Genomic DNA, 17671 nt, shown 5'->3' with positions numbered 1-17671 from the left:
CCGGCTCGCAGTTTTCTCTATATAAGTACATCTTTAATTCCTTTTGTAGCGTAAACAACTCAGTAATCGAGTGCAAGCCATTGAGTAAACATAGGAACGAATCAGAACTAGCTTCTCAAAACAAATTATCAAGGAAAAAGGGATGGCTTCAGAACAGGCCAGATCAAGGACTGAGCTTGACGCCAAGGCCAGACAAGGCGAGACTGTTGTCCCCGGTGGAACAGGCGGCAAAAGTCTGGAGGTCCAGGAGCACTTTGCTGAAGGTACAAACTTTGATATATAGTATATACATGCGTGTGCGCGTTTTTTTATGCCTTCATTGCCAAGAGGAAACTGATTATTTTAATGAAACGACGTTGAAGGGAGGAGCAAAGGAGGGCAGACGAGGAAAGAGCAGATGGGGACAGAGGGATACCAGGAGATGGGACGCAAGGGGGGGCTGAGCAGCGGTGATAAATCCGGCGGGGAGCGAGCTGAGGAAGAAGGAATACCTATCGATGAATCCAAGTTTACGACCAAGCCCTGAATTTGTCGTGTCCGGATGCATTTTATGGCTGTATGTATGTGTGTGTGAACTAGCTAGGTCTAGGGTCGTCTGAAGTTGGTGAATAAAGGAGTCGTCGATCGTCAGGTGTTTACTTGTTACTGAATATGCTACTCGATCTTTTGATGTTTTGTTGCTGCTTGTAATTCGACTATGCGTAATTGCCGTCATTTTGCTCTATGTTAATAATCTAAGGACGTGTAAGTTCGTTTCCAAGCTTCGAAGTACTAATCTATTTTGTGATCGCATGTGAATATTTTGATAATGCAAATATACCAATGTAGGTTGATTTATATATCCGTTGTATTATTCGTTTATGTCAGTTCTCCAACGTAATAGCCAGAGTTGAAAGTACGTCATCGTAAGAACTAGCTTAAGCTCATTTGTTCCCGGAAAATTGTATCTGACAACATGAACAACATTAATTGAAAGACTTCCTTTCATGGACATAAGAGCTGGAAGTGCCACGACATGAATGGCCCAACTGTCCCAGGAGAGGCTGTAGCACAAATATTCTTGGGTTGACCGTACACGAGTATATGTGAGTGCTGCGGGGTGGTTTCAGAGTATTCACACAGCATGTTGCGGTGTTGATATATTTTATGAAGTATAAATTTTCATTAGGTTTATATATACTCCACTATATTTGCAGCAAATATAGAGTGGCAGCACTAACCTTGAATCCTGGCTATCATGATGTGGAGCAGCGAAAAACAATATATGATCAAAAACAAAAACAACAAAAAGAAAGTAACAAAATAAATCCATGCAACATATCTGAACACCTAAAAAAAATTTAACTCCATTCTCGCGCTAACTCAGAATAATAATGACAATCACGAACTTTTTTGAAACGACACTCCCATAAGGCCATAACCACGAAAATGGTATAATTTCGTAAACAACGAGAGAACCGCCAAGTCAAGGGTAGTACGGTTGCCGCGTTGATCGACGAGGATGTTAGATGTGGTTTATCTTGTGGGAGTACGTTGAGTTACGTAGTCGAGCTCTACACAATCGAGTATTTTCACGGTCGTCATGAGGTCGTCTCGAGTCCCAGAGATGCCGCTGATCTGTGGAGAGTGGAGCGCGTAACCATTGTTGGATAAGAACATGGGGTGGAGTGATCGGCCATTATTGGAGAAGAACATGGGGTGGAGTGATCGGCCAATCTGAACACCTAAAAAAAAATTTAACTCCATTCTCGCGCTAACTCAGAATAATAATGACAATCACGAACTTTTTTGAAACGACACTTCCATAAGGCCATAACCACGAAAATGGTATAATTTCATAAACAACGAGAGAACCGTCAAGTCAAGGGTAGTACGGTTGCCGCGTTGATCGACGAGGATGTTAGATGTGGTTTAGCTTGTGGGAGTACGTTGAGTGACGTAGTCGAGCTCTATGCAATCGAGTATTTTCACGGTCGTGAAGTCGTCTCGAGTCCCACAGATGCCACTGATCTGTGGAGAGTGGAGCGCGTAACCATTGTTGGGTAAGAACATGGGGTGGAGTGATCGGTCATTATTGGAGAAGAACATGGGGGTGGAGTGATCGGCCTTTTTCGTATTCCTCCTTTGTGACCACCAACATCGTATCCTTCTTTATATTATATGAGAAAAAATAATTTGTAATTGAAATGTGTTTCCATGAGGTTAGCATATTCTGAGAAAATTGTGGACTACAATTGACCGCCTAAGTTGCCGTCTCAACTAATTATCCAATTGGGTGCTAGCTAGAGATATATTAAGCTGGTGAAACATTTACATCGCTAAATTAGCAGGCTGGTTTATCAACCAATGGAAGATTACTACTCCAACATGTATATCTCACTGACGTAAATATGTGTGGTATAAATCAAACAAATGGAACCTGTAACATTGTCATAGGAGGAAACCACCTAAGAAAACATGATGTCCTTCACAATTATGTGTTGCACATGCTCATTAGTACTAGCCAACAGGATATATGGTAGGCCGTTGGATTGATTTTAGTAATAAATACGGGGAATATGATTTTATTTTCACATACTATTATTTTTTTTTCCATATTTCAGCTATATCCAAGTTCTAAAATTGATAACATGTTCGATGTCATTATAACTCATTATTAAGTTTCTTCTCGTAATAAAAAATGTCGAAGGGAGGAGCGGAGACCGGCAGACGAGGAAAGAGCATATAGGGACAGAGGGATACCAGGAGATGGGACGAAAGGGGGGACTGACTAGTGGTGACACATACGGCGCCGAACAAGCTGAGGAAGAAGGAATCCCAATCGATGAATCCAAGTTTACTACCAAGTTCTAAACAGTAACTTGTCGCGTGTCCAAATCCATTTGCAGCCCGTATGTACTTGTGTGGACTAGGTCTAGGGTCTGTAGTTGGTGAATAAATTAAGGAGTCGTGTGTAGGAGTTTAGCTGGAAATTAAATTTGGGTTTTTTTGTTCATGTGGATGCGTACGTTGTTCGTCACTTGCACTTTCTTCTAGTAATAATTTGACTCGTGGTTCTGCTACTACCTCGTGTGCATGGTTGTCATGTATATTGTAAAATTATTGTTCCTTTACATAATTACGATTAGACAAGTTAAAAGAACACTTAACATTTGAAATCTTAGAAGCTTCATGCAATTTCCCCGGAGTTTTAGGACAAGAAATGCAGGTGTTTAGGGGCTACCATGCTCGACGGATCGATATATGTAAAATGTGTTGGGGATTTGCCCGTTAACATGTAACATATTTGCAAATCCGATACATTACTTAGCGGAAAACATTTATTTTTGTTTTATTAATTTGTTTAATTTTGGATTTTAGTATGTTCTAAATTTTTGTTTTTACACGTTAATTTTTGAGTTTTTGATATTTTGATTTTGGTGTCACGCATGTATTAGAAAAATCCAATTTTCCGTGTCAAATGAGTAATTTTCGAAGTTACAATACTCCAAAAATAAATTGAAGAACTTGTAATACTTTATAATTTATAATATCGAAGTGGAGGAGGAACAGATTATTAACTTATTACGGAAAAGTGTCAATAAAATCTATATTTTCATGTAGGATTCAACCCTTTCCATTCCCACAACTTTAGTCAAAGAAAAAATATAAAGCAGCGGCTAACTTCCCATATTCTAATGATATCATTTTATATTATATCCGTTAAAAAGAATGCATGTGCAACAATCCGAAAACCTCAAAGAAATATAAATTCTCGTAGAAACCCTAAGAAACAAGAACATAACCACCAAGAACATTCTGCAACAACAATGCCCTCTGAAGGATAATACCACCAAATTACACGAAGATGGTACCCGTAAACGACGAGAGAACCGTGAAAACTAGCAGCGGTATGAACCCAGAGGCAGTAAAACCAAGGGGAGTGCAGCCCGCGGTGCTGCTCGGCGAGGATAAGGATTGGTTTGCGAGTGGAGTAACAGTTTCGAGCTCGAGTACTTTTACGATCATCTTGAGTCCCCTTTCGCAGTGGCCGAAGACGCCACTGATGAAGTAGAAGAGGCCAGGGCGATCGAGATTGAAGAGGGTGTCGCCTTTGTTGGAGAAGAATATGGGGTGGGACGATCGGCATTTCTCGTACTCTTCCTGTGTGACCTCCAACAATGAATCCTTCTGGTACCGGAACCCTACATTGATATGTATATATACACACACACACACACACACACACACACACATGACCATATCCTCAACATGGCTGAACATCGTCCCACATACTATGTAATCAACCCATGCAATAATAATGTTACGAATTTTACATGATATGTTGATTTTTTTCGTTTCAACGTGTATTTGAACTCACGTCTCTCCCTTACTGCTATACGTAGTGAGAATAGAAAATAATGACAAGAATCGGTTGATTAGTAGTGACTTACTCAAGGTGTCGTTAACCTTAAACCTGTTGCTGGAAGCCCAATCATTGTACAATTGTTGATTCTTTGCGGAAGGGATTGCCCATCCAGCACTGTCTCCGCCCACGTCCAACTCCACGCACTGCGCAGAAACCAGTGATAGTAATATGATTAGGGGAATAATTGGAAATGGACTTGTGAAATTTGAAGCCATTGAATTTGGACTTTTTGGGAAGGGAGCTCTTTCTAAATAATTTAAATTGTTACTGATATCATTTATGTTTTGATTTTAAAGATTTGGGGTTTGGTTCTTGTGTTGTTATAGAGGGTGTGAGGGAGAGAGATATGGCGGATGTTGGCAACGGATTTGGGAGAAATTTGGACTTTTTCTTTTACTATAATTGAGGAAGCTAAGAAGATAAACAAGAAAGTGGAACAGTTTGAAATATGCTTTATTTTTTAAGTGTGATATGTATATATAGAGCAATCAAGCATACGTGCAAAATTATAAATAAATATGTAGTGATTTAATATTAATTTTGATATGTTCAACCATTTTTAATGTGAAGAAATTTTTTTTTTTTTTTGCAATATTTAGTTTAGGACAAACAAAAAATATTTCGCCAATGAAGTTATATGATGGGGTATTATTGCAACTTTTAAATGAACCTTTACGGAATTGATTAAAAGTTAGTTAGTATAGAAGTTTTTATCTTTAATAGATGTTATGTTATAGATATATAGAAAAATTAAAATACACGCGTTGTATGTGTAAAAATTAAATATAAATCATGGTGTTTATTTTTATTTGAGTGTGTTAGTTAAATTTCGAGACAAATTTAATGAAAAGTGGTGAAGAATTACTTAATTAAATTTGTAATATATATTTCTTTGAAAAAAATACGATAGATATATTCTAGTGTTTTAAAAAGTGTCTCAATATTATACCAAAAAGATAGGTATTTTATGAGATTTAACTTAAATTATTAGTATATATCTGAGTCAAATTTTCATCTAAATTAAACTGTCACATATATTTTAAATTTCACTACAAATAAAAATAATCACGACATCAAATCTCTACAATTTGTTAATTTTTGCAAATGCTTATATAAAAAATAACACAAAAATTCGTGTGAGACGATCTCACGGGTCAATTTTGTGAAGCATGTATTCTCTATGTGTCACCCACGAAAAAATATTACTTTTTATGTTAAATATATTATTTTTTATTGTAAATATGGATATTATTGATCCGTCTCACGAATAAAGATCCATGGGACCGTCTTATGAAAGACCTACTCAAAAAATAATCATATTAAAAAAAATATCGGTTAAGAGATTTTCTAAATTAAAAACCAAACCTAACTGATCTTATTGGCATGATTTAAAATTAAAACTATTTAATAAAATCAAATTTCTAATTAATTTAACTAATTTGGTTTAACCGAATTAATGCCGGCTGAGGCCATGATGGGCAAAGGCCCACGTAGTATCAGCCCGATCCAGAATTTTCTTCATTCACCCATTTCAAAGGAACAAAACGGACATCTTTTTCACCCTCTCAGTTTCCCAAGCGTTCAGCAAAGCAAAAGCAAAATCAAAACGATGTCGTCTTCCTTCGCCGACTCGTTCGACCAATTCGGCGGCGACTCACCGGCTGCCGGTTCCAACCATGCCTTCGAAGACGGTTACTTTGAGTCTCACGTCCCTGACTCCCCGTCGATTTACGCCTCCGGAGGCACATTCCCCTCCGATCCGGTGGATTTCTCTACTGAAATAGGTTCCAATGGTCCGATTCTTCCTCCACCGGAAGAAATGGTGCATGAGGAGGGTTATGCTCTCAGAGAATGGAGAAGGTTACGTTTTTATTGCTTATAATAAGTTTGGGAGCTAACCATTTCTTAATCTCTAAAGCTTTGCATAATTGCATCCCATAAATCTAGTCTATTGAGTAATTTAGGGTCGATTGTGGTTTTCTGTTAGGTTCTGTGGGAACTGAGTGTATTTGTGGTTGAATTCTTTATTTTTTTTCGTTATTCTTTGTGTGTTTATTCTTGTTTGGGGGCTGTATTTGAGTGCATCCTTCGACTGAGATTTAGGAAATGGTTAATTTGATCAAAGTGCAAGATAAATCGCAGCGTTTCTGTATGCCATTATAAGTGAATAATGGAATTATTTGAGAATAAAGTCACCAATCAAGTATCCTTAGGGGGTGATGTGATGGAATATAAATATCCGGAGAATCCATAATATATTATCTTATAAACTGTTAAACAACTATGAAACGATAAACTATCGATTCATAATCGAAAATGAATAACTAATAATTATATTTTGAATGTATTGTTCTTACCTATTAACGGGCATTAGAAATGTGCCTAGAGCCTTCAAAGCGCACCAAGACTGGGTTTCGTGGTTAATGCACGGATTTCATCAGAGGGCTGCAGTATAGCTTGTGTCGAGATGTGAGGGATGGGCCTCGAATTTAGATGTGTGCTATTTTGGATTTTAATTGCTATGATATGGTCAAGACAATGTCTTTGTATGAAGAGGAAAATGGAGATTGGATATGGATGTTGCCAGGCCATGGAGTTGCAGGTGAAATTGGGCAGTGGTCATGATACTGATAGTGATAGCTAAGGTCTTGTTGATATCCATAGTGTTACTAAAATACAAATTTGTGCAAGACTCAGTTGTAAAAGTCGAATACCATAACATTACCTGCCTGGTGAATATTCACCTCCGTTTGGTTAAAATGTGTGAGTGCTTTTGTTTCCCACTTCTTTAGCTCTTAGAACCCATGCCATCAAAGAAAGTGTTATTATAGATGAGGATATGGTACATTCTGTTTTGTTACCGAGTATATACTAGTTGATATAGGTCATTTGGAAACAGGCAAAATGCGATGCGACTGGAGGATAAGGAGAAAAGGGAGAAGGAGCTGTTGAGCCAAATCATTGTTGAAGCAGATCAGTACAAGGCTGAATTTCACCAAAAGAGGGATATAAACCGTGAAGCCAATATATCAATGAACAGGGAAAAGGAGAAGGTGAGAATGGTTTGCTATAGAGAATTCTATATAAAATTATGTTTGAAATTTTCTAGTTTATTTCCCAGTTTTTACAAGCATGTTGATTTGAGAAATCTTTGTAGCCAGAGTTGTTGGCGGTTTTTATTTATTTCGCACAGTTCGCTGTCGGTTATGCTTCTGCAATGTGATTGTTTTCGTGAGGGAATTCTTTTTAATGTATGCCATGGGAAATCTAGTGTGTAAGATTTACGCCTATTCGAACAATCAAGACCATGATAGAAGTTTCTGGAGATCCGTCATGAGCTTCATAAGTACAGTTTTTACTTTTTTACTCCTTTTTTTTCATTCCTTCTCTCCGCTTCTAACCCTAAGATAGAAAAGTTTTTGAATATTTGCCACAATTAAGACCTAGTTTACTATCTGTTGTATTTAGATATTTGTCGCAAGCCAAGAGAAATTCCATGCAGAAGCGGACAAGGACTACTGGAAATCCATAGCCGACCTAATCCCGAAAGAAGTCCCGGCTATAGAGAAGAGGAAGAGTAAGAAGGAACAGGAAAAGAAACCTTCAATAGTTGTGGTTCAAGGACCCAAGTCTGGAAAGCCAACTGATTTGTCCAGAATGCGACAATTACTCATAAAGCTGAAGCATAACACACCGACGCACTTGAAGCCTTCCCCACCGACAGCACCAGATGCTAAAATGGACACCTCTGCTGCTCCGATTACAGTCTCCCCGGAGGCTGTCGCTGCTGCGTAAATTTTACTTGCCTTCATATTAATGGAAATAATTTGTATGGAGCTTTCTAAATCTGTCCGTAGATCTTTAAACAGGATATTTTGGATTTGAACTGAGTTGATTCGATATAATGTGACATTTTAGGCATTGCTTCATACAGATTTGTCTACTTCACTTGTCATTCTCGTAGGATGTACAAATACCATCGAACCGCATGACATTATTAGTGTTAATTTGATGAATATATTGTTTCCGCGTTTCATGTGCTATATCACGTTAAAGCAAATCTGCGGGAGGGAAAAATGAAGATTTGAAAGGGGAAAAAATTTGCATGTGAAGTGTATGTGAAATAAATGTGGATGATTTCCACTCTCTTCTCCATCACTTGAAAAACTTCAATCTCGTATCGAGCTATAAATTACAGTTAATGTAAACAGACACGCATCAAGAAATTCGAAGAAACTGTCATTCTCAATTCCAAAACTAAGTATAGAATTAGCATTAACAAATTTCATACGGCGATGATTATATATTCCGTCCATGTACATGATGTACATAATAAGAAAGTTAGGCACATGTTAAAGTGGCGACACGGTACACAAGGTTGGAACGCGTGCATATAAGTTTACATCAAATCATATAGGATAGATCTTCAGTTAGTTATTATCAGTGGTAACAATCGCATTTCTCAGCAGTCCAGCGTACAGGTAAAACTGTAAATACGTATGATTTTAGACTCAACAAACCGTTACCTTCCATGTAAGCCGGAAAGTGAACGAATACTTTTGCCACTGCTTACTTCATCATATGCTCCGGGTCCATCCACACACAGGGCATTGTTATTGACACTCATTTCTGAACTGGCATTACTACTTGTCGCAAGTGGAGAATCTGAGACGCCAAAAGTCCTGCTTCTATTCGGCCCAGATCTGATAGAGGATACAGGGATAAGTGAGCGTGGATTGCCTGGAATGGTTCGCCTTAAATCCTGCTCAAAAGCAACGTGCTTATATTAATTTTCCAGAATTGCCATGCCTTAAAATTATATTGAGCTAAATATTCTTCTGGAATGCATTCACAACTAATGAAGACGTATGATTGGAATGTGCTGCATGCTGATAGAAGGTATTCGCAGAATCCACAATATGATTACCGGTATTTTTGTTGACAATCGAAATATTGGAGAAAGATGAAACAATAGTTCACATACCATGTGTCTTATGGCCATGTCTAAAGATTTCTTCGAGAGATTTCTTCCAAAGCCTGAACTGTCCGGAGATGAGGACTTCCCAGATAAGTTTCTGAGAGGCGAGAGTTTATCATCTTGCTTGGGTGGAACTAGTTTCCGCATATTTATTACCCTTTCAACCATTTTACTCCCAATAAGAACAGGGCTTACATTGTCATTAGCCTTGGCATGCAATCTAGTTATAGCAGGCACTGGCACAGAGCTTCCACTGCTATGAACTAGGCCATTAGGGGGTCGTTTTCTTGATGGAGAACAAGATTGTCGTCTAATCCTTCCATTTGAATTAGGTTCAATTGATGATCGAGAACTTGGCGCTCCAGGTCTACCTCTAGTGGCTGAAAGTGGCCTCTCAGGTAATGATGTCCTTAAATTTGGTGGGGCATCAAGAGAGAACCCAGGCATCTCTGAAGGGTTCCATGGTCTGGGCTTCACACTAGGAGAACTAGACCGAGGCAACACAGGATTCTTCACTGCAGTGTTAACTGCCTTGTCAACTGAAGACGTTGGGGACTTGAGTGAAACCGCAGGTGTGCTAGATGGTAATGTTGGTCTACGAGTTGGAGTTGCAGTCCTAGGCAATGATTTTGTTGCAGGTATACTGGGTCTGCTTGCAGGTGATGAGGCTCTTATGGTAGATCTTGCAGTGGGGGTAGAAGATCTTGGTGGAACAACTGACTTTGATAAAGGCAAGGTGGGACGAGCAGTCGGGGTAGCAGATCTCGAAGGTTTGGATGTTGCGATTGATGTTACTTTTGATGTGGTTGAGGAGGGTTTAGTTGCTGTTGTTAAAGTTCGTCTGTTTGATGCCGGAGTTGAGCTAGATCGAGATGATGTTGAGCTTAGAGTTGGACGTCCAGTTGGCGTTGATGGTCTTGATCCAGGACCACCCCCGGAGGAGGATGGCCTATGGAGCCCACCAGTTGAAGTATTCAACCCTAAAGACGCAGTCAGCTGTCTAGAAGATAGATTGCTCCTCGTGGGTTCTGGCATGGGATTTGCTAGCTACAACAACACAATACAATTTGCAAAACAAAACCAGTTCATCATCCTCGAGGACAAATTTGAAGGCACTCGTGCATAATATAAACTAAAACATGCAAAAACAGTTGCGAAGGGATTTGCCAGCTTTAACAACACAAAACAATTTCAAAAGAGTTCATCATTCTCGAGGACAAATTTTAAAGCACTCGTCCCGTAATTCAATTTAAAACATGCTAACAACAGGTGTGTCATTGATCATTATAATTCAATGCTAGTCGAGAATGAACGGTGAAACAAAATAAACTTCTAACCAGCCAGCCAAAATTCAGGAGGTAAAATCGAAATTTTTAACACCTCGGAACTACTGAGTTCTATTCTACAGATACCATTAATGAAAATTAAAAGCATTCCATCTGTTAAAACAAGAGAGTGCCTCCAATGTATGAAACGAAATATAATTTAGCTTACTCTAGACTTTAGAGATGTCGGGTGAGCTTTCAGAGCTCCCAGCTGGCTCATAACAGTTTTCTGTGACTCCATTTCTAAAGAAGGAAAAAGGGGAGTGCCAGGAGGAGTTAAAAGCCTGCAACGAAGAAAAACCTTGGTGAATACCAAAATTAACAGCAATTGGATGATTCTGGAGTGAAATCAAAGCCACTAGGGGTTACATAACAAATCCTGATTGCACGCATTATTCGGGGGAAAAAATCCACAAATAAAGAGTATCAATGACATTTTGCGTTCATCACCTATGAACGGGGTTGTGTTTACAATGTTCCCAAATTCTGATTTCATATAATCGAGTAAAAAATTCACCATTTGACAAATCAGTATGGCAGAAGCTCAAACATTAAGTTCAAATCACAATTATTAGGTAGAAAGTGTGCAAATAAATCCCAAAAGTTATATCTGCAATTACCATTCATAATCATTTTTATCATTGTCCGAATTAAGAAAATCATCGGCACCACTCTTGCGGACAGGTGCAGGTGCAACTCTGCCTGAAGTAATATTAAATATCGGAGAGCTACCAGTTTTCGATCCTGAAAATAACATAAATGGAAGAATATAATTTACTCCAGTGAGAATACAAAAAAGAAAAAGCAAGTAAAGGAGAACATTTGATTAACTTCCCAAACAACGAGCTTACTACAATTAATTTAATCAGAAATCTAACTTTTGTTTACAGATTACGAATCACCATAAAATTCTTTAACACCAACTCAAGAACCACCAAACAGTCACTGGTTCACAACAAAAACCACCACAAAAAACAAGAACACTTCAACAGGCAAACTTCATTAAAAATACCAAGTTGAGCATCGAAATCGTCGGAGTCCTGAAGGAGAAGAAGGTCATCACGTTCCTTCTCTCGCTTCCGCATTTCGCGAAACAGCGCCAAGTCTTCGTCTCTGTTATCCCTCATCCTCAGATTCCCCGTTTGCAATCTCTCCGGGGCCCTAAAACTTCGGTTCATCCCAAAACCCGAGACGAAACGCAAACTCAAGCTCCGCGAATCATCCGCACGTCGTAACAACCAAGCTCGAAAACCCTAGCTCCTCCTACAACGTTCGAGAACACGATCTCCTGATCAACGAACACAACGTCAGAAAATTCGAAAAATCAAAGGATCCGCTCCACCGTCTCGAGTATCACTCCGTATTTCAGATTCTTCGCACCAATAACCAATGGATTTCCGAAAAACTATTCACCAGACGACGCACCTACCTGTAAAACCTTGAAAGAGAAAATGCATATAGAATAATATTTCGATTGGTAGAGAGAGAGAGGGGAAGTGGAAAATGAAGGTCAGAAGGAACGTGAAGAAAATGAAGTGCAAGATGATGAAGGAAACAGGAATGGAGTGGCAGCTTCGTGATTTCATGAAGAATTGGGGGAGTTACACTGTCAAACTCTAGTATTTCAAGCTAAAAAAGCCAAATAAATATAAATGTAAAATGGTAATTTATTTTTTTTAAAAAAATTAATAATTTATTTTGTAAAAAGAAAATTTAGTTTTTTTTTTTAATTATTAATATCAGGAGTGCATAAATAAACATTACATACATTAACATCATATTTGAGTGAAATCTACTGTCACATTTACATCACAAAACAAAACTATATATAAAATTTAAAAAAAAAAAGTTTATGAAAATAAATGATTAAAAGTTAAATTTGACAAAATAAATAAATAATCATACACGAAGAAATTTATAAGTTAAAGCTGCTCAGCGATAACCGATACCGATACCGATAACGATAACGATAACGATAACGATAACGATTAAGGTTGACCTGTTGTTACTTAGAATTAAATATTTAGACATATTTAAGGTATAATTACGAATGTACCCCGACGGGGTTGTTTTCTTGAGGTATCTTGGAAGTTTGAACTACCTCTTGAGGTGGGACTTTTGACTTGTTATTATTGTCTTGCCCCCCGAGGTCTTGAGCATTTACATATTTGACCCCCGAGGTCTTGACTATTTTTTTTTTTTTTAATACGAGGTCTTGACTCTTGAATTAGCTTTGAGTTGTCATTTATTTGAATAAGCAACCTAATTATTTTATTTTTATTTTCAATAAAAACATCCATTAGAAACTAAGTTAATTAGAACTGAGTTAATGAGCCAAGTTTTGCAATATCGGTTAGCTAAGATGGTATATAACTTAATGCCAAAATTTATGTGAGACGATCTTACGAGTTGTATTTTGTGAGATAGATATCTTATTTGGGTCATCCATGAAAAATTATTACTTTTATGCTAAGAGTTTTATTTTTTTTATTGTGAATATCGATAGGGTTGACCCGTCTCACAGATAAAAATTCGTGAGATCATCTCACAATAAACATACTCATAACCTAATTATTAATGCACAAAAAATCCAAAAACTAACCCTACTAATTTTTAAAAACACTACTGCCTTATGTGTATGTATAATGGTTTTTTTCGGAATCAAGTAGTGAAATGAAATCTCGGATTTCTGACCTGAATATAACAAATTTCATCCAACTCAAAAACGTTTGTCACAAACCATAGTTGAGTCTTTTTTAATATACAATAGGTCTCATGTAAAACGGTCTCATAGATCTCTATACCTAGGACTAATCGATATGATTCATATCTGTAATGAAAATTAATATTTTTGACATAAAAAATAATATTTTTTCATAGGTCGAGTCTGATAAGTGATCAATTTCACAAAATTAACTCGTGAGACGATCTCATTGAAATTTTTGTAATTAATATAATGATAGTAATATATCGATTTGTGTTTATATATTAAACTTAGTCAGCTTTCACTGTATCTTTTAAGGTAATTACATAATATCCATTACATATGATCATTTTATTAAAGAGCACACCTTTTTTTTTAAGGCTTTTCAAATTTCATTTGAAATTATTTTCTGTATATTCCATATTGTTTAGTTATTTGGTATTACAAAAAATGGAATATTATTGAGTCAAACCTAATATATCTTTACACTATTTAAACGTGTCGAGGACAAAAGATTATGTTCTAACATTTGTTGGACTTGGCAAATTTTATATTATATATGCACATAAATTTTTTTACAACATCGACACTTATGTAAACAACCACTANTTCGATGAATTTTATGTGTTCAAAAGTAAATTTTTTTAATCAATTGTCGGTCGTATTAGTACGGTTGTGTAAATATATATATTATTAATTGATTTGGTCTGACTAAAAGAATCTTAAGGGAAAATTATCGATAAATGACAAGTTTAGTAGTTGTGTCCGACAGTCAAATTATTGTAATTAATTAAAATTTAAGGACAAGATTGTTCAGGATAATATCAAATTTTGAGTGAATAACAACTCCACAACGCATTCGCATACCTGTTCTTTTTAATAAATTAATTCAATATAATTTAACCATCTATAAAAATATATAACATATGATATTGAAATATTATCCTACTTTATAGTTTAAGAAACCACCCTTATTATTTTATTTTTATTTTTTACTTTTCTTCATTTGAACATTCGTATTTGCAAAAACAGCAAGGTGTTTGAACAAACAAAGTAGCTATATGTTGAAACAAAAAATTGTACTAGATTATACACCAAATTTCCATTTCAATCATGGTTCCTTGCAATCCATGTATGAAAATGATTTTAACTTGATATAGCATCGATTTGAAATTTACTCGAATTTTGTATATCCAAGCAAATCAGAGAATTTGAAATCACGGGAGCTTGAAAGCACAATATCAAGTCAATTCGAATGATTATGCACAAATATAATTTGATTATTTTCAAACTCGAATGGACTAAACATAGACTTAGATTGAGTACATATAAGGAAAACACTATTACCATCCATACTAGAGTGGCATCAAGAATAATTTTAAAATTTGAATACTGAACAAACCCAAGTTCTAAGCCTGGCAAATGTGAGACTGAGTTCTAGCCTGGCGAATATGTACATTAAGGTTACCTCACAAATGATGAACCAACAGTTCAAGACCAACAATGGGAAGTTTGAAGAATGTGCATGGAGTGAATTGTATCCGACGATTTTAATACTCGGTCAGGCCGCCTCATCAGCATCACTTCCCCCAGCATGGGCTTCATGGCCAACCCAATAACTACTTCCATCGGGGCCGGAAATCTTGAACCTGCACCAACCAAACAGCCTATCTCAAAATCAAGAAATCGTTTTTGAAATAGATTTCTATAATTTGAATGTGTTGGTATACCGTTCAAGAACCGATCTGCCTTCCTTGTACTTTTGACTTTTTTCTTGCGCAGTTTCCTGGAAATAATCAAACAAAATGAACATTGATTAGCCAAACACATCTAAACTTGCAACTGTCAGAACCCCGGGCCTGTGGGTTGCAATGGGCTTCACTGCCGAATACTGTTTATCTGTACACATCTTTATAAAAATGCTCAACTCAAATTGCCAGAAAAATGTATCACACAGACTTTTACATTCCATTATGCTCTTCCCACGATCCGATGCGGATATGTGGAATTACTGTGAAGTCAACAACTATGTTTGGCTATGGTTCTTACATATTTCCATCCAACAACTGAACCACATCTGACGCAGAAGATATCTGCAGCTACATGCATTCCTGTTGTCATTAGTCTCTCTTCCTTCTCCCCGAGAGTTACATTAACTCTGCAAAAGTAATCAATGAAACCTTTGGTATTTAACACGAATTCGGAAAAAAAGTTACAAAATTTTCCCGTTGCTTTTCTTGTCCTTTCGGATCATTTTATGTACACGGGGAAAATAGGTCTTCACCAACCTATTTGCATATTGTCACGGTATCATCTCAATCCTTGAAAAGCCGTGAAATCAAATGCATGTTTCATCATCCAATTATTCTATCAGCTGCCAAAGATTAGGAAACTTACACCTTATCGAAGAGATAAGCCTTCCCGTGCTTGCAGTAGAACGACTGAAGGGAAGAACCAACAACGGAAACAAGTCAAAAGCCAGGTGCTTGTTGAAAATACTAAAATATAACACATTAGAAAGCTTATCCCTCAATATAAGAAACTGCAAGAATTTAGTTTATAAAAGAAACATGGACATAAAAACAAGTACGCTATCGGCAGGAAAAATGCAAATAAAAGGCAGTTATCTTCAAGCTTGTACAAAAGAAGGGAGAAACCAAAATTTGTCATATCCCTGCTAGACGATCTAGGAATAAATAATGAGGTAATCATTAATATATACAGATTCCTGATAATTCTCAGTGCCATTAATTAGAACAGATAATGGATTCATTGAACAGATAATGGATTCAAAACTATCCCAAAATAATTATCAAGGAAATAAAACAAGAATAAATGATTGATCCAAACCAGTGACCCGCCTTTACCGATCCAATTCTCATGTTTCTTCAAGCTACAACGCTACAGAGATCACACACATTTACCGACCAAATTTAGCTGAGATATATGAAGCACGATCTCAACAAGAAACAAGCTTGATCTTTAACTAAAATATCCAAAAGAGAGATGAAGCGACCTAACAACTGCATTAGAATTTGATTTTTTGTTATAAAACAAGTATTCTCCTCCACTGATTATTATTACAAAATAATGATAACAGTGAAATGGGACTGATATCATAGTCATTTAAAAGCCAACAATGAGTGTGTCTAGACTCAAGGAACAGTGAGGCAAACCCTTTATGCCTAAGGCAAGTCACGGCACAACCCTTCAATGAAGTGCTCGTCTTGACCTTGAGGTGCGACCGGGTCGATAAAATCCACCTTTTCACTTACAAACAAATATATATGATGAATTTTTCTTTGAATATTTATATTATGATGTCATTTCTCTTATGGCGCCCCTCTCCATCTTGCCGTGTGCTTAGCTCTACGGTACTCAATACGTCTCCGTGCCATTTGCAGTTTTGCACCACCGATAAAAATGTGCTATATTCGGTAACATACAGCTCAAAGCAAAATGCAAAATTACGTGCATTAATCATATAGATAGCTGTAAAGTTTCAGTTCATTATATGGACTTCATGAAAGATTATCACTAACAAGCTACATAATTAAAACAAGAGCGCCACTTAATCAAATTATAATTCCCTTCTACATTAACGGGATTTTCACCGTTAACAGACCAAAAACCTTCATAAGAACATCAACCTCTCACAAGAGTGGATCAAAATCAAATTACCAGAAGAATTAACGAAACTGAGCAAGTCATTCAAGATAAAAAAAATCAATTCCATTCAAGCACAAACCCAAAAAAACTCAAATCGAACATAAAACCTTGGAGATGATATCTTCACTGAGAGCAAGATGAGTCCCACAGTGCTTGCAGCTGTAAATCTTCCCTTCAAGAGTAACAGCAAACACCCTCCCCATCTCTCCCCCAATCTCCCAATTCTTCAATCTCCACACAAAAACACAAAAATAAATACAAATTCAGAGAAGGGTCTCCAAGAACTTGAATTTAATTGGCATCCATCTGGGTCCAAGAAGGTTTTCAGGACGGCAAATGGGGTAGACCAGACTTAAGAAATGGATCAACAGGGAGAAAGTCTTTTGACGGCAAAAGCAGGGTTGTTTTTTAGGTGACAAAAATCTCACGCAGACATTGTTGCGAAGTCACAGAATCGATAATCGGCGAGATTCATGAAATCTTATTCATGAGTAGTGCTAAAAAAATACGCAAGTTTTTCTCAATGGATTGTGGGCGATTACCCGTCAATCGTATGTTTGCGATCTTCTTACTCACACGTAACTAAA

The 17671-nt window shown here is 37.0% G+C and overlaps 4 protein-coding genes across 4 annotated transcripts; 2 read left to right on the top strand and 2 right to left on the bottom strand.

Moving 5' to 3' along the window:
• Nucleotides 1–68: 68 nt before the first annotated feature.
• LOC140983512 (protein EMB-1-like) lies at nucleotides 69–760 on the top strand. The gene is made up of 2 exons (XM_073450594.1): nucleotides 69–263; nucleotides 363–760. The coding sequence occupies exons 1-2, from the start codon at nucleotides 143–145 to the stop codon at nucleotides 524–526; spliced, it is 285 nt and encodes a 94-aa protein (XP_073306695.1). The 5' UTR covers nucleotides 69–142; the 3' UTR covers nucleotides 527–760.
• Nucleotides 761–5955: 5195 nt separating this feature from the next.
• Nucleotides 5956–8337, top strand: LOC140982313 (clathrin light chain 2). Its single transcript, XM_073448791.1, has 3 exons — nucleotides 5956–6268; nucleotides 7308–7461; nucleotides 7877–8337. Exons 1-3 carry the CDS (start codon nucleotides 6018–6020, stop codon nucleotides 8201–8203), a joined length of 732 nt encoding a protein of 243 aa, XP_073304892.1. The 5' UTR covers nucleotides 5956–6017; the 3' UTR covers nucleotides 8204–8337.
• Nucleotides 8338–8634: 297 nt separating this feature from the next.
• On the bottom strand, nucleotides 8635–12251 carry LOC140982312 (uncharacterized). Its single transcript, XM_073448789.1, has 5 exons — nucleotides 11724–12251; nucleotides 11332–11455; nucleotides 10881–10995; nucleotides 9393–10433; nucleotides 8635–9170 (listed from the first exon to the last, which is right to left on the bottom strand). The coding sequence occupies exons 1-5, from the start codon at nucleotides 11887–11889 to the stop codon at nucleotides 8931–8933; spliced, it is 1686 nt and encodes a 561-aa protein (XP_073304890.1). The 5' UTR covers nucleotides 11890–12251; the 3' UTR covers nucleotides 8635–8930.
• Nucleotides 12252–14656: 2405 nt separating this feature from the next.
• On the bottom strand, nucleotides 14657–17671 carry LOC140983020 (protein yippee-like). Its single transcript, XM_073449876.1, has 5 exons — nucleotides 17192–17671; nucleotides 15813–15856; nucleotides 15465–15573; nucleotides 15146–15201; nucleotides 14657–15064 (listed from the first exon to the last, which is right to left on the bottom strand). The coding sequence occupies exons 1-5, from the start codon at nucleotides 17285–17287 to the stop codon at nucleotides 14977–14979; spliced, it is 393 nt and encodes a 130-aa protein (XP_073305977.1). The 5' UTR covers nucleotides 17288–17671; the 3' UTR covers nucleotides 14657–14976.

This window comes from Primulina huaijiensis, chromosome 8, assembly GCF_012295235.1.
Source record: "Primulina huaijiensis isolate GDHJ02 chromosome 8, ASM1229523v2, whole genome shotgun sequence".
Classification (NCBI taxonomy): Eukaryota; Viridiplantae; Streptophyta; class Magnoliopsida; order Lamiales; family Gesneriaceae; genus Primulina; species Primulina huaijiensis.
This window is presented reverse-complemented; position numbering and strand designations above follow the sequence as displayed.